Source organism: Macrotis lagotis, chromosome 2 (assembly GCF_037893015.1).
Source record: "Macrotis lagotis isolate mMagLag1 chromosome 2, bilby.v1.9.chrom.fasta, whole genome shotgun sequence".
In the NCBI taxonomy this organism is placed as follows: domain Eukaryota; kingdom Metazoa; phylum Chordata; class Mammalia; order Peramelemorphia; family Peramelidae; genus Macrotis; species Macrotis lagotis.
Genome location: NC_133659.1, coordinates 67522281 through 67538367, shown reverse-complemented (window position 1 = coordinate 67538367; position 16087 = coordinate 67522281). Strand labels below are relative to the sequence as shown.

Below are 16087 nucleotides of genomic sequence, written 5' to 3'. Positions count from 1 at the left end.
TTCAAGAATGTTTTTATATGTAAATGAGGATGTGGATGATATTTGTAATGAGCATATGAGGATAATATTTGTAACTCATAGATAAGAGATAAAGTACATATAGATGATCTCCAGGACGATAAAATGCTTTGGAAGATCAGGAAAGTGCTTCCTGTAGAAAGTGGACTATGAATTGAGAAAGGAGGCCAGGAAAGTCAGTTGGCAGAAGTGCAGCACCATGTAGGCAAAGGGAATATAAGAACAAAAACTGAAAAAAATTCTTACTCCCAAATGGTTTACAGATATCACATCTGTAATATTATTCAAGGTCCAGATATGTTTTAAAGAAGACACTGCAAATACAGAGCATGTTAAGATAAAGTAAGGATGACAATCAAAACTACCTTTAGAGAATGGATTAAAGCAAATGGTGATGCAGACTTGGGAGAAATGAAGATTTCAGAGTCAAAGGTGGGCTACCTGTTTTCAACTACTTTTAAGTAGTTTTGTGTAAAACAGTAACTGTACTTGCTCTTCTTATCTTCAGAGGACATAAATACTAGTAAACCGCAGAAGTTACAGGGAAGCAAATTTTGGTTCAATAGCAACAATGTCCCATCTCCTTTCGATAGCTCTATAATGGACCCTCTTTTTTTCCCTCTTTCTATATTCTATTCCTTGGTGACCTCTTCACCTAACAGGGTTTTGATGAATATTTATATGCAGATAACTGTCCAATCAATATATAGCTCTAGTTTCTCTCAGGAATTCCAATTCCATATCCCCAACTGCCTTTCAGATATTTTGAAAGGCAAGTCTTACAAGCATCTCAAATTCAATTTGTCTAAAACAGAACTCATTTTTCTCCATCCAAACTCATCTCCCTCCAAATCTCTCTCTCATTTCTGCTGAGGGTATCACATTCTTCTAGTCAATCTAGAATTGATTTGCTCAAAGACTCAAATCAAATATCTTCTATATAAGATCTTTACTGGTCCCAGACCTACCCCTTGCAAAAGGAAGACACAGAATGGGAGAAAGGGAAAAAAAGAAAAAAAAGGAAAAGATAAAAGGGGAAAGAGAGAGATAGAGATAGAGAGGAAAAGAGAAAGAGAAGGGAAGAGAAGGCTGAAAGATGAAGATGGAAGTATGAAGAAAAAAAGGAGTAGGAAAAAGAAGATAGAAAGAAATGAAGAGAAAAAATATGATTTGAAATATGAGGCTATTTTAAATAAGATCTCTGAAAGCATATTATTTTAAACTCACAATAGTCTTGTGAATGACTCAAAGCAAAAAATAGACTGAAAATGTGTTATATGTATATAGTAGACCCCTTTCATGATGTTAGGATTGAGAAACAGATTATATTTGCCCTAAAGGTTTTACTATGCTAAACTCTTTCATATAGTGGTTATATTTCCAGAATGCATGGTCTGACACTCAGCATATCTGACTCCAAGTAATAATAAGCTATGTTTCAATAAGTCTACTGTAAAGTGACAATATAAATTGTCAAGCTTTAGGAAGCAATTACTACACAATAGTCAACCAGAATAAAATTACAAATTTCATGCAGCCAGGGCAAAGGCAGAGTCAGGAGAAGTCATATTATGGTAGAATTGTGAAACTGCAGAATATATAAAAGGAAATAAACATAAGAAGACTAGAAAGGTTGAAAAAGGTCAAATCATTAAGAGATTTAAATATCAAATAGATTTATATTTGATTCTCGAGGTAAAAGGGTAGTAACAGTATAACAGAGGTAACTGGATTTAACCAGGAGAAGAATGGCTCAAACAAAGGATCTGCATTTTAAGAAATTCACTTTGATACCTGAGTGAAAAAAAAGGACTGGAAAACACAGAGACTGAGGCAGTGAAAAGAGAAGCAGAGAGAACAGGCAGATCAAGATATACAAAAGGAGAAAGTGACATGGGACAGCAGCTCAGGAGATAGATTAGGACTGGCTATGAAGCAGGAATCCCCTGCTTCATAGCAAATGATAACTAGGTGATTTGGGATGGGTAAGGGTAAATCTCCTGTTAGATCATTATAAGCCCACAATTTGTCATTTTAACAAAGCCAGAGAGTTTTCTAAGGAACTGAGAGGTTAAATGACTTGCTTGGAATCATACTGGCAATTCATGTCAATGGCAGGAATGAAACTTGGGTTTTTCTAACTCCAAGGGCAGTTGGCTATGTCATACTACTTTCCTGCTATAAAAAAGTAGCTTGGAAAGGCACATCCTTAAAGAAATATATTTGTGTTGGGTGATTTATCATAGGTATGTATGTATGTATGAATTAAATGAACTCCAGAGGAAAAAATATTCCTCTCCCATGATAGAAGAGATCAAACAATAAAGAAAAGGGATAATTCTTTTTAAATTCATAGGAAGGTGCAAAGTAACATGGCTAGTGTGGAAATTTGCTTTGAATGACCACATATTTGTAACAAGTTTTGTCATTCTTGGCTTTTTTTGTTTTGTTTTTGCAAGGCAATGGGATTAAGTGATTTACCCAAGGTCACACAGCTAAGTAAGAGTGTCTGAGGCCATATTTGAATTCAGGTACTCCAGGGCTGGTGCTCTATCCATGGTGCCACTGAGCTGCTCCCATTCTTGACTTTTCAATGGATGAGGAAGTAAAAGATAGGAGAAAAGAATTTGGAACTGAAAATAAAATAAAATCGATTTTTTTTAAAAGGGACAAATAGATGGCAGAGTGGATAGAGTATTGGGTGGGGAGTCAAGAAGACCCTGAATTTAAATCTGGTCACAGACACACTGGCTGTGTGACCCTGGGCAAGACACTACACCCTGTCTGCCTTAGTTTCCTCATCTATTAAATGAGTTGGTGAGGGTAATGACAAACCATCCTAATATCTTTGCCAAGAAAACTTCAAATGAGGTCAGGCAGAGTCTGACTGAAATGACTGAACAAGATAACAACATATTTCATATAAAACCCTGACACTTAATCTCTGTTTCCTCAGAGGTAAAAATCATGATAATAATAGGATCAAATGAGATAATAATTGTAAAGCATTTGGATAATCCCAGCACATAGCAAAGATATATAAATGTTAGTTATTTTTTCTGCAATCTTGTTTACTTCAAGCTGAACATCTCTTCTTCCACTAGACATTTCTACAGAACAGTATCCCATTCAAAATTGCTCCAGCATTCCCATTTTCCCATTCCCAAAATTCCCATTCTCCCACTTCTATCCACCCCATGGGGCAGCCAGAGGAACACCATGTCAAACCTACAGTCAAGACTGGAATTCAGGGTGGCTAGGTGGCGCAGTGGATAGAGCACTGGCCCTGGAGTCAGGAGTACCTGAGTTCAAATTCAGCCTCAGAAACTTAATAATTACCTAGCTGTGTGGCCTTAGGCAAGCTACTTGACACCATTGCCTTGCAAAAACTTAAAAAAAGAGAGAGAGAGAGAGAGAAGACTGGAATTCACATCTGCGTCTCAGACATTTACTGTGTGACCTAACACAAGTTACTTAGCCTCAATTTCTTCCAACTGTAAATAGGTGGAAAATAAAAGTATCTATACCTTCCAGGTGATGGTGAGGATCAAATGACTATATTTATAAACCAACTAAGAGGAGAAGCCAGATAAATTCTTATTCTTTTCCACTTTCCCAGTCTAATCTGCAACAACCTTCCTAACCTGCAGCCACCAAAACTGAAGGCAGTGCTCTAGAAGGGGGTTGATCTCAGCAAAGCACACAGAAGAATGAGCATGTCTAGAAGCCTCTATTAATACAAGCTAACTGTGAAAATCAATTGGTGATTCATATTGAGTTTACAATTACTGAAATCCTCTTTTTCATAAATTACTATCACCTAGTCACACATCCTGCAGACTGAACTTAAATGGTTCCTTTTTATGAATTCAAAGTGTGCTTCTATATTAATTCCTATTAAATTTCATCAAAATATAAAGTCTTCCTATTAACTCTTCTCTTCTGTGTAAAAGTATATGCTATTTAAGAAAATAGCTCGCAGACAATTTTTAAGACATCTGAATCAATTTATAAGACTAATCTGCTCCAAAAAAGCAACAAATATGTAGAGGTAAATGAATATTAAAACACAAATTAAATTACCCATCAGCCAGAAGCTGCAATTACTAGAAATGGTTGAAGGGAGAACAAGAAGAATTAAAAAAAAAGAATAAAGCTAAAATTATACTGTTTATAGCCAGAAGACCTATGTATTGGTTTTCCTCTTTCTGCATCTTACAGAGAAAAAAGGCATGGATTCTTTGTGGTAATATGTTTAAACACTCGCACAGTATTTTAAAGCTAATTATAGTGACCACTTTATAAACAGTCTGCTTCTTTATATCAGAAACACTCCAAATTAATGAACTTAAGAGGAATGATGCCGGAAAAAAATAAGTCTCATTTATAAGTAATGTAAATTAATTTACAGCAGGTAGATTATGAACACTCCGAGCTGGAAGGTGAATTAAGTGAGTAGATACAGTTTGTATAGATGTGGTACTAGCTGTGTGACTCTAGGCAAGTCAATTAAGTTCTGTCTGCCTCAGTTTCCTAGCCTGGAAAATGGGTATAATCATTGTACCTACATCCCAGGGCTACTGTAAGGAAAAAAATGAAATAATATTTGTGAAGTCCAGTGTCTGGCACACCGCAGGTGATAAATATATGCTTGTTTCTTTTCTTCCATTCTTCAACCAGGGGTGGGGTCAGATGACTTCTGAGCTTCTTTGTCTAGTTCTATGAATCTGTGATTCTCTATCTCTTTTACTAGCACCATGTAATCATAAATAAGGAATGCAATAGGACATGTTCTTTATTAACCAGAAGTAGTAAGAACTAAGATAAAGTTAACATTTATGAGTAAAAGATAGAATAATTTGATGCTTAAACAGCCCTAAATTTGAGCACAAATAAATGGGAAGAATTTTTTTTACTAGAAATTAAGAGCTGAAGGTAGTATTAAAATATAAAAGTTAAGAATTAATAAGAATGGTATCAAATTATATAGTAGTTACCTTTTGAAAATATTATACTTGAAAATGAGAACTGCTTCTATACAGAGTTATATTTTGACAAATAACGTATGGGGAAATTAATGGATACACATTTCTGGAATCTTAAACATAAGAGTCTATCTGAATTTCATATAAGCATGACTAGAGAATAAATTTTCCAATGTGACACTTGGAACTAGTATGTATTGAAATGCAAATTCAATTGAATACAGAATAGACCTCTCAAAAGCAGAATTTTCTAAATAGCACCAGTGCAAGCACAAGCACAAATACACACTGCAAGAACTCATAAAATCACCTGGGTACTCTGACAAATTTAATATATTTTCTATGACCACATATTCTGCTATGTTTGGCCAAGTTAAGTAATAGGAATTCTCCCACTGACATAACAAGAAAAAATATTTTAAGCTGGATCAAAAGTTGAGACTGATATGTAGTGAACAATCACCAAAAAAAGCAGAGGTCCTCCTTATGTTTATGCTCTTTTTACTGAAATGAGTCCCTTGAAACACTCAGATAAATGTTTGTAATCATTTTAATGTCTATTAATAGCTTGATCTCGATCTCTAAATATAAAAACCCAGAAAATCTAATTTTTTGGCTTGGACAAGTTCCCCTTCCATCTCTCACAAGAGAAAAGGACACCATTTTTTTCCCTCAAAGGAAAGATTAAGACAAAATTTAATATATAATTCTTCCTCCTACAAATAATTTTAAGTTTTGGAGAAAGATACAATAACCACAATAAAAGGATAATAAATCATTTGTATTAAAATATTAGTTTTGTTTTTTAAATCAAACTGCATAGTTAAAAAGGAAATTAAATTATATTCATTTCTATGGTGTCATAATGCATCAGCAGAGTAAATTGAGAATTGTGCTATTAATTTCCTTAAAATTATACTTTCTTATTCAGTCTTAGGAATAGACAATAATTAAACATGTAATAATTGTTTTATATTTGCCTTTTCAAAAATAATCTCTGGCCTATATATATTTTTGAAAGAATAATATTCTACAACAGATTTTAACTACTGCAATTGTAATGAGTCATCTGACTACAATTTTTCCTGATATTCTCTATCCTATTTATTGAATACAATTTTTAAGAAAGAAAATATCACATATTCAACACAGCTGTCCAAAAAAAAGTAGGGGAAGGTAGAGGTTCTTTGTCCTGTAAGCCATTCTTAGGTTGGAAACTAAATACCACAGTAATATCATCATCACAATTATAGATTCCATTACTAATGGAAAATAGCAGTTTAAATGGATGCAGAATTGTACTTACTAAGAAAAACCTTCACAAATGATTACAGAAGACCTTTGGCATTGACAAAAACATGTTCTAAAGGTTGAACAAGATGGAAATTCTACAGATTAAACCTAATCGGTGGTCAACAATGAGGAGAGAGAGGAAAATGAATATAGTCTCTATAGTCACTTTTTTCTTTTTAATTCTTCCTCCTGATAAAAGAAGGGATAACTTTGAATAGGAAACAGCAGACTAATTGTCTGCTGAATTGAAATAGCCTCAATAGAGAAGACCAGCATGCACTGGAGGGTGCATATGAAGGTGATAAAAATGCATTTATTTAGTGCTCTTTTATAAATTTTGACATTTTATAAAAAAGCACTAAATAAATGCATTTTTATCACCTTCATATTTCCTCATCCAAATTCTTCAGGGATCCCCTGTTCTTCTCTTCTCCCTCCCCAGATATCCAAAGCTTGCAGGTTGCCCTCAAGCTTTCAAAATTTCTTTCCCCAATTAGATCTGACCTGGGCAATGGTCTATCTCTTCCTCACGCCAATTAAAATTCCCAATCCCTTAATGCTCACCTAGGTGGTGATGTGATTAGAGAAATTGCATACTGATTTGATCAGTAGGCATGTATTTCTAACCTTATTTGACTGCTCGAGCACTGGCTATAAGTCATGCCAGAAAGAGGCATCTACTGCTTTTTAATGCAAATTACCTGTAAGAAAATCCTTCTAAATACAATCAGTTGGAAATTACTGAGAGACTAATTCAATTTGTGGATGGAAAGACACATATCTTCGGATCACTTCTTTCTATTTAGCCAACAATCAACTGAGAAATTATATAACAGAAAAAAGATGGGCCGGTGACATGGCAAGAGAGAAGGATACCTACTGGACAAAGAAAAGGAATGGACTGGGTCAGATGGCCTCAGAAGATACTCCCAGTTCTGGAGCCAGAATTCTATGATCCTAAGAGCATGAGAAGACAGAAGGAAAACTCCACTAGCTCCACTAGCATCGAAGTCCTCTAGAACACTGGACAGGTCCCCTAGGGTGAACTTTTGGGAGAATATATATACAAGAGGAGCATGGAAGAATAGATGGATGGTGACCTGTATCATTGAAGGGAATTCTAATGTCAATGAGGTCACAGATTCATGTGAGTTTTAGAATATTCAAGAAGGAAATCACTATAGATATAGGACAAGGCAGCTATTTCAGCTCTAGATCAGTGTCTTAGTCATCTTCAGGTCATAGTACAAGAACTTTTTTCTTTTTTTTTTAAGGGTTTTTTTTGCAAAGCAAACGGGGTTAAGTGGCTTGCCCAAGGCCACACAGCTAGGTAATTATTAAGTGTCTGAAACCAGATTTGAACCGAGGTACTCCTGACTCCAGGGCCAGTGCTTTATCCACTACACCACCTAGCTGCCCAAGAACTTTTTTCAAATGCACTGTTTTATTTTACCTATTAGGTTTGGCTAGGAAAAATTTAAGATGATCACCAAGAGTGGAATATCCAGATAAAGAAGTGGAAAGGGGAAAAAAAATAAGATACTTATTCCTCTTTTATAAATTCCAGATATTGCTGCTATCCCCATTTAAAAAGAACATCACGAAATGAATTAGTCTAACAAATATCAGCGTTTGGGGTAATCCTCCCATATGCTAAGAAAGACACTAACTTTTAGTAAGTTACTTTACCTCTCTCCTGGCCCAAAGGGCTCTTATACAATGAGACACCATCTTTTTTTCTAAAGTTAAAAATAAAAAAATATTTTTAAATCTCAAAATTTCCAGCAAATTTTGAACTTAGAAAGCAAAACCTGAAAGAGAGACCCCTAACTAACCCAAATAAAGATTTATCTCAACATCATGGTAGAGACCTGGGCAATGGAGCTCACAGAAGTCCCCACAGAAGCCCTGTTGGAAAAAGGCTAGAGGCAACTAACTGCCTACAACACTCATACCATTAAGCTCCCAGGGAGAGAAAGCTTTTGAAAATTAAATTTTTAAAGCTGTTTTCATTTTTGAATTACATTTGTATATCTGAAGTCTCAGAGAAATTGATATTTATAAATCTCATAAATGCATAATGTTAACCAAAACATGTTACAAAATACTTAACATATAAATAAAACCCAATATGGTACACCCTTGTTATGAGATTACACAAATCCAAAAAGGAAGAACCAAGGCCAGAAACATTTGAAGGCAACTGTTTTGGCTTTTTTTCACTTTTTATTGCCATCCATCCAGGCTTGTGACAAAAAGGAAAAACTACCACACAATTCCAATCACTTTGACAAAGAAGACTGAATATACCATCTGAGCTCTATGCAAAATGAAATCTTTTGATATGTGTTCTTGGAAAAACAAAACAAAAAGTAACTCTTACCTTTGTAATAAGAATTCGGTATTTATCCAGCATTGTCTGGTTGTCATGGCAGCCTGCTAGTAGCTGCCATACTTCTGCCCTTAATGCTTCTGGAACCCCACTCTTCACCAGAGTGGATAGCCCTTTGGGCCGTGCACCAAGGTTATTGTGCCTAGGAAAGTGAGAGAGAATGAGAGAGAGAGAGAGAGAGAGAGAGAGAGAGAGAGAGAGAGAGAACAGTCACCAGTCTTTGTCAATCCTTCAACCACATTATGTTAAGAAATCTATAAACAATGTTTTCTGAATTCATACAGTTGCTATGGAAAATATATTTATGAATTTATATAATATGTTAGCTTTAGGTCAAGAAAAAAATGAAAGAGGGTAAGAAAAATAGGAAATAGTAAACTCAATGGGATCACTGATTTCATTTTTATTTATCTTATCTTAAATTATGGAACTGAAACTATGGCTTTCAGAGAAAATATTCTTTTCTCTTTTTATTCCTCAATAATAATGTTCTTAGTTATATAAAGCAGTTACTCAGACAAGCTATCTCCTGAACCCTAGATTGGAAAAGGAAGGAGATCAAACATGGAACATCACCAGGATAGGGCAAGGAAAGGGGGCAATGCAGGATGCTAATTGCTATGGTTTATTGAATTCCTCACCAAAACTCCACTTGGAAAGAAGGATGAGTTAAGATTAGTATTAAGGAAATGGAAGCAAACTAGAAGGGTTAAAAAGTACACTCAAATGCAATGGTGTCCACTCATTAAAAAATCAAAGATTAAAAAAAACCCAAACTAGGAAGCCAAAACTCTGTTCCTATTGATTATAAAGCTGACCTAAAAAATTAACTTGACTTTAGCTCTAAGCTCTATGGTCTTGTCATTTCAAGGTCTACACCAGACTGGAAATGATCTGAAATCATTTATACAACTATTTCTTTCTCCTTAGTAGAATGTTGGAACTTTTACAAGCTCCCCTCACAGAATCTAGTTCTCTAATGGAATCACCATCACCAAAGCACCCTCTTCCTCTAAGCACTGTATTCCTGCTAGAACTTATGTGTCCACATCTACAACAGGGCAAAACACTAGAACAAATGCTCTGTGAATCTGCAAACTTACCTTAGAGTTAATATTCTGTTTCCCACACTCTCCAATGAATTCTGCACCCACTCCAACTTAATTCAACATTTATCATGCACCTACTATGTACAAATACTAGGAACATAAAGACAAGCAAGTCCTTCAGGAAGCTTATGCTGTAACAAAGGGATACAGCATATAGACAGATAAGTGAAGATGATCTGAGGAGGGACAGAGAACCAAGAAGGAGGATCAAAGAACATTCCACAGAAAAGATGACATTTGACCCAGGTCTAGAAGGAAGACTAGGAATTTAAAACAATGAGGAAGAAATGAGCTGAATATTGAGGGTAAGAGATAACAAATATCCTTGTGCCTGACTGAACCCCTAAACTTGGACCATATACTCAGTTTCTTTTCCAGTCTACTAACTTAGCTTAGACCCATGCACTCTGGGCCAGTCAGCCTTCTTGGACTCTATATATCTTTATATATCTATATCTATAGATATATAGGCTTACATCTTTATATATCTATAACTATCTATCTATCTACCTATCTACCTCTATCTATCTATCTATCTATCTATCTATCTATCTATCTAAAATCCTCTTGGTTGGCATTCAGCCCTGTATTTGTATCAGCTTGAAGGAAATGATGAGAGATATTTGGGAAGGGCTACTATATTGCAGCACCATGGAGAGAAGCATGGTTTGGGCTCTGGCCAGAAACATAATGGGCTGAGTGAATTAAGCCATTGTCAGTCACTCATCAGAACAATTTAGATCTAGGGCAAGAGACTGAAAAGCTGAGTGAAGAAGCTCCCCAGGGTTGAGGGAAACAGTTTCTGGAGAGAAGATCCACAGCATTCTCTTCCAAGTGAAAAGAAGCTGGGCAGCCCAGTTTGAGAAAAGGTGGAGATGGCTGGATTGATACGTTACTTTGAATGAATAACAGATGGAAACCAGTGTGCCCTATCATCTCCAACATACACATCACATAGAGTTTCTGTCCCAGTGAACAATGGTCTCAGTATTGGGCAGCCCTGTACCATGGTCACTTACAATCCATGGCCAAATAAACTGACCTCTTTCACATACTACAATCCAGATGAGAACTAGATTCTTCACAATCCTGAATGGCCCTGATTCAGTAAATTTGCATATCCCTACTCCATGCATGGAATGGTCTACCATATCACCTAATTATTGAAATCCTTCCCTTCAGGGACTTGTTAAGAGTGCCATCTTCTCCATAAAAGGCTACTTGATTCCTCTAGTTACATAAGTAATATCTCCCTGCTAAAATCTCTCATTAAACTTAATTCTATTGTAATTTGTATTTGATGGCATTTAGGTGCTACAGTAGATAAAGTTCTAGGTCTGAAGTTAGAAAGATTTATCTTCCTGAGTTTAACTCTTGCCTTGAATACTGACTAGTTGTGTGACCCTGGACAAGTCATATTAACCCTATTTATCTCAGTTTTTCCATCTATAAAATGAACTGGAGAAGAAAATGGCAAACCACTCTATTTTGCCAAAACAAAACAAAACTACAAACAAAAAAGCCAAACAAATGGGATCACAAAGAATCAGACATTTTATAAATCAGAGTTCATAAGTTTGATCTATTGGTTTCTATAATCCTGACATTATAGTATAAATTCTTTTTCTGATTTTTCTCACTTTACTCTTCATCAGTTCATTCTAATCTTCTCAGGATTGTCTCTTTCATTATTTCTTTTAGCACAATAACTTTCTATTATCTTCATATACCATCATTTATCCAGCCATTTTTCAATAGACAGATACCTAATTTGTGCCAGTACTTTACTACAAGAAATGTTGCTACCTTGATCTTTTGGGGGTATATGTCTCATAATAGTATTGCTGGGTCAAGGCAAATCACATCTTTGGACAGTTCTAATTAAGATGTTCTTCTTTATATGGAATCAAAATCTGCTTCTGTTCAACCCACCCAACTAATGATGGTCTCTGAGTCAAGAAAAAGGAAAAAAAGATGCTAATTCCTCTTCAATGTGTCACCCTTTCAAATACTTGAAGGTAGCTACCATGTTCCTGCAATTCTATTCAGATTGTCTAGGAAAAGAATGTAAGCTCCCTCAGAGTCTCCAAATCTTAAAAAACCTAACATAAATCTAGTACACAGTAGCTAATAAGTGTTTATTGCACATTTCTTTTCTACACATAGATTTTCATACATTTTATGCACATTTCTGAATTTAATCTTCTTAGCTCTTCTTCATCCTTGTACATGAGTTATATAGTAAAATCAATAAGCATTCATTTAAGTGTTTGACAGATTCTAAATACAATGTTCTATTATGGTTATTGGTGAAAAACAGGTACTCACATAGATCTTCAGCTCCTCCTCTGACTCTTTTCTATGGTATGGCCACCCATGTGTCCATTCCCCAACCACTTTTTCCACCCCTTATTCTGAGAACTGTAATTATAGCTACTCTTGGCTCAGGGAAAAAAGTGGCCCTGTTGCTCCATTCCCATGATTTTCCAGACTCTTTTCTGGCCAACAGGCATCTGCTGTCTTCTCTATTGGAAAATAAGCTCCTTGAGGGAAATTATGCTACTTTTTATTTATATATTCCATTGCACATTACACAATGGTTATTTAATAAGTGCATTTCATTCATTACCTCATTCATAGATAATTATCTCATTCATTAAAACATCATCACAGCTTTTCTATTTTATATCTTTTTATGTTATTATTTTCCTACTGTAATCTCTGAATGCTTGTAATGGATAGCATATTAAGTTCTCCAGAGGGGCATCTTCTCCCTAGTACTTTTTGAGTTTTCTCGAATCAGTAAGTTAAGAGAGTTTCTGAATTCTTCTAGTATCCACTCTGAAAACTCTCATAATAAGATAAACCTTTCTAGGAACTTATGTTAAAAATTAGTGTTTTGACTTTTTTTTTCCACTCCCATTTTTGGATTTGACATTTAATAAGTTAAGACTAAACTGTTGTTATGATAAAAGCATAACTTTTTTTCAAATTTATCTTTCTAATTTGGTATTTCAATTCACCTTTCCTCAGATTTTGAAATGACTATTACATCTGTAAGCTGTCATTCCTGTCTCTTAAAATTATATGATCATGTTTCTCTCCATTGCCCTTTAGAGGAAGCTATTAAGGAGGTGATGTCAGGAGGCAATGAGGCATAGTTGAAAGGGTGCTAAATTTGGAATCAGAAAACCTGGACATGAATTGCTGATACTTCTCTTCCCTCCTCCTCACCTTCGGTCACTTAAAAATCCTTTCTCCTTTTCCTTCAAACTTTTCCTTCACCACCCTGGCACATAAAGAGATAACCCTTCCTCTTGATAAGCCAACCCCCATCAACATACATTGATGATCACATTCCCTCCAATCTTAGCCATCAGAATGACCCCTTATAGTTCTAATTCTCAATCCTTCCATATAATATTGACTCTTTCTCTACTTCCAACAAACAGACCCATGAATCCCCAGTTCTATCCTCCCTTTCTTGCCTAAACTTCGGTTAAAGTTATCTACACAAAGTGCCTATGCGTCTTTTCCACTCACTGACTTCTAAACCCATTGAAGTCAGGCTTCTGATCTCATTATTCAACTGCAAGTGCCCTTTCCAAAGGAACTAATGATTTCTTAATGGTCAAATCTAAAAGCCTTTTCCCTTTCTTCACCCTTCTGACTTCTATGTAATATTTGAACTTGTCAATCACCCTCAATCTAAAAATTCGTTTCTCTAGGTTTTTGTTACATCTATGATCAAGGACTGAAACAAAAACACACATCTAAACTTTCAGCTCCAGTGGCATCTCCAGCTCCTTAGTCTGCTCACTCACATGCATCCCATGGATCCAATCTGCACACAAGCACTGTTATTTCTCTCTTTACAACATATTTCATGTATGTCCTCTCCTCTCTTCACAAAGCAACTACCCATGGTGAGGGCCCTCATCACCTCACATCTGAATTAATATGATAACCTAACTGGTTTCCCTGCCTCAAGACTCTCCTAACTCATCCATCCTACGTTCAATTACCACAGTGATTTTCCTTAAAAGTAGGTCTGTCCTTGTCACCTCCCTCCTCCAATCACACTTATACGCTTGCAGTCTCTCTCTTGTGTATGCTCTCTCTCTCTCTCTCTCTCTCTCTCTCTCTCTCTCTCTCTCTCTCTCTCTCTCTCCCTCCCTCCCTCCTCTCCTCTCCTCTCCTCTCTCCCTCCCTCCCTTCCTCCCTCCTCCACTGTTCCCTAGACATTCCAAGTAAAATATAAAATCCTCTCCTTAGCTATTAAGGCCCTTTACAACCTGGTCACTTCCTATACAGCCTCCTTACACTTTACCCCCCCCCATATTTAATCTATGATCCAGCAATGAAGACCTTCTTTCTATCTCTAGAACATGACACTTCATGTCCCAGCTTTGCATATTCTCAGTGACTCTCCTCCACAGCTTCAACCTCTTCCCTTTACCTCCATCTCTGGCTTCCTTCAATGGACAGCTTGAAATCCACTTTTTTTGCAGGAAGACTTTCTCAGTCCTTCACTACTCTCCCACCTACTCATGCCTTTTCTCTAAGATTACCTTCTATTTATGAGAGTGAGAGAGAGATAAGGAAGAGAAGAAATGAGAAGACAAGAGAGGGATAGATGGATGGAAAGATGGATGTTTTGCACATATATAATTATCTTCAGGTTGTCTCATCCATTAAGAGGTGAGCTCGGAAGGCAGAGCCAAGAGGGTGGCATGAGAACAGCCTTTCTTCTTAGGAGCTCTCTCCAAAATATTTCAAAACCCTCAAAATTATAACTGTAACTAAATTTTCAAGAGACAACCCACAAAAAGATCTAGTGAGGCAATTCTCCAGCCCAAGATAATCTGGAAAATAGTGGGAAGGCTCTGTTCCATGGGGTTCGAGAGGGGCAGAAGCCCGCAGGAGCAAAGGAGCTTCAGCATTCCAGGAACAGCCCCAGGGCACCTGGGTCCCTGGGAGCCTTGACTCCAGCAGCAGAAACAGTTTCCTGACCTGCCACCCCAGGGAACACCAAGCATAACTTGGAAGATCAGCAGGAGACCTCTTCTAAAGTGAGCATGAAGCCCAGGCAAGTGCTTCAGTGCATCCGTGACCCTCAGTGCAGCCCAGATTCCAGGAAAGAGATGTAGGTCTGTGGAGTCACTGGAAGGTAAGGGAGTGGAGGGAGACTGCCAAGGTCTGTTCTCTGTCCCTGGGATAGGACTCTGGAGCTTTGATTATATTCAGACTCTGATTGCAGTCTTGGACCCCCCCCCCCAGTGACCCTCCTTACAGTCCTGTGGCAGAGGGGTGAGCTTGTGAATGACTAGGAGAGCAGTCAGAGTCCCCCATGAGACCTTCAAAGAACTGAGGCCCTTGCAGGGGTATCCCAATAAGACTCAAAAGTTCAGGAAGCACCCCAAAAACAGGCACTGGCTGGAGAAATGAATAAACAGGGAGGAAAAAGGAATCTGATGATAGACCATTACTTTGGTCCCATAGAGGACCAAAACACACACTCTGAAGATGATAAAGTCCATGCTTCTGCATCTAAAGACTCCAAGAAATATAGAAGTTGGGCTTAGGATATGTCAGAGCTCAAAAAAAGACTTTAAAATCAGTAATGAAGGTAGAAGAATAATTGAGAAGAGAAATGAGAGAGATGCAGGAAAAACACAAAAATAAAGTCAGCAGCTTAGTCAAGGAGATCCAAAAAAATGCTGAAGAAAATATCATAATATAAAAACCAGTTTAGGCCAAATGGATAAAACAGTTCAAAAAAGTTAATAAGGAGAAGAATGCTTTAAAAAGCAGAATTGGCTAGATGGAAAAGCAGATAAGAAAGTTCTCTGAGGAAAACAAATCCTTCAGATGTAGAATAGAGTTGTTAAAGGAAGTCAATGACTTTGTGAGAAATCAAAAAACAATAATTCAACACCAAAAGTTTGAAAAACTAGAAGAAAATATGAAATATCTCAATGAAAATAAAACAACTGATCTGGAAAACAGATTCAGGAAAAATAATTTAAAAATCATTGGGTTACCTGAAAGTCATGATCAGGAAAAGAGCCTTGACCTCATTTTTAAAGAATTCCTACAGGAAAACTGTCCTGATATCCTAGAAGCAGAGGGCAAAATAGAAATGGATAGAATCCACTGATCTCCCCCCGGAAAGAGATCCCAAAAAACAACCCCCAGGAATATTATAGCCAAGTTCCAGAACTCACAAATCGGAGAGAAAATATTACAAGCAGCCAGAATACTGTGGAGCTGCAGTCAAGGTCACACAG

General features: G+C 36.6%; 1 protein-coding gene across 10 annotated transcripts in view; it reads right to left on the bottom strand.

The window, feature by feature from the left end:
- Positions 1 to 16087, bottom strand: part of RABGAP1L (RAB GTPase activating protein 1 like) — a 716515-nt gene that overhangs the window by 472763 nt on the left and 227665 nt on the right. For all 10 annotated transcript variants that reach the window (XM_074222075.1, XM_074222079.1, XM_074222077.1 and 7 more), the window contains one exon: positions 8680 to 8830. In XM_074222075.1, coding sequence (XP_074078176.1) covers positions 8680 to 8830 — 151 coding nt within the window. The remainder of the gene's footprint in view (positions 1 to 8679; positions 8831 to 16087) is intronic.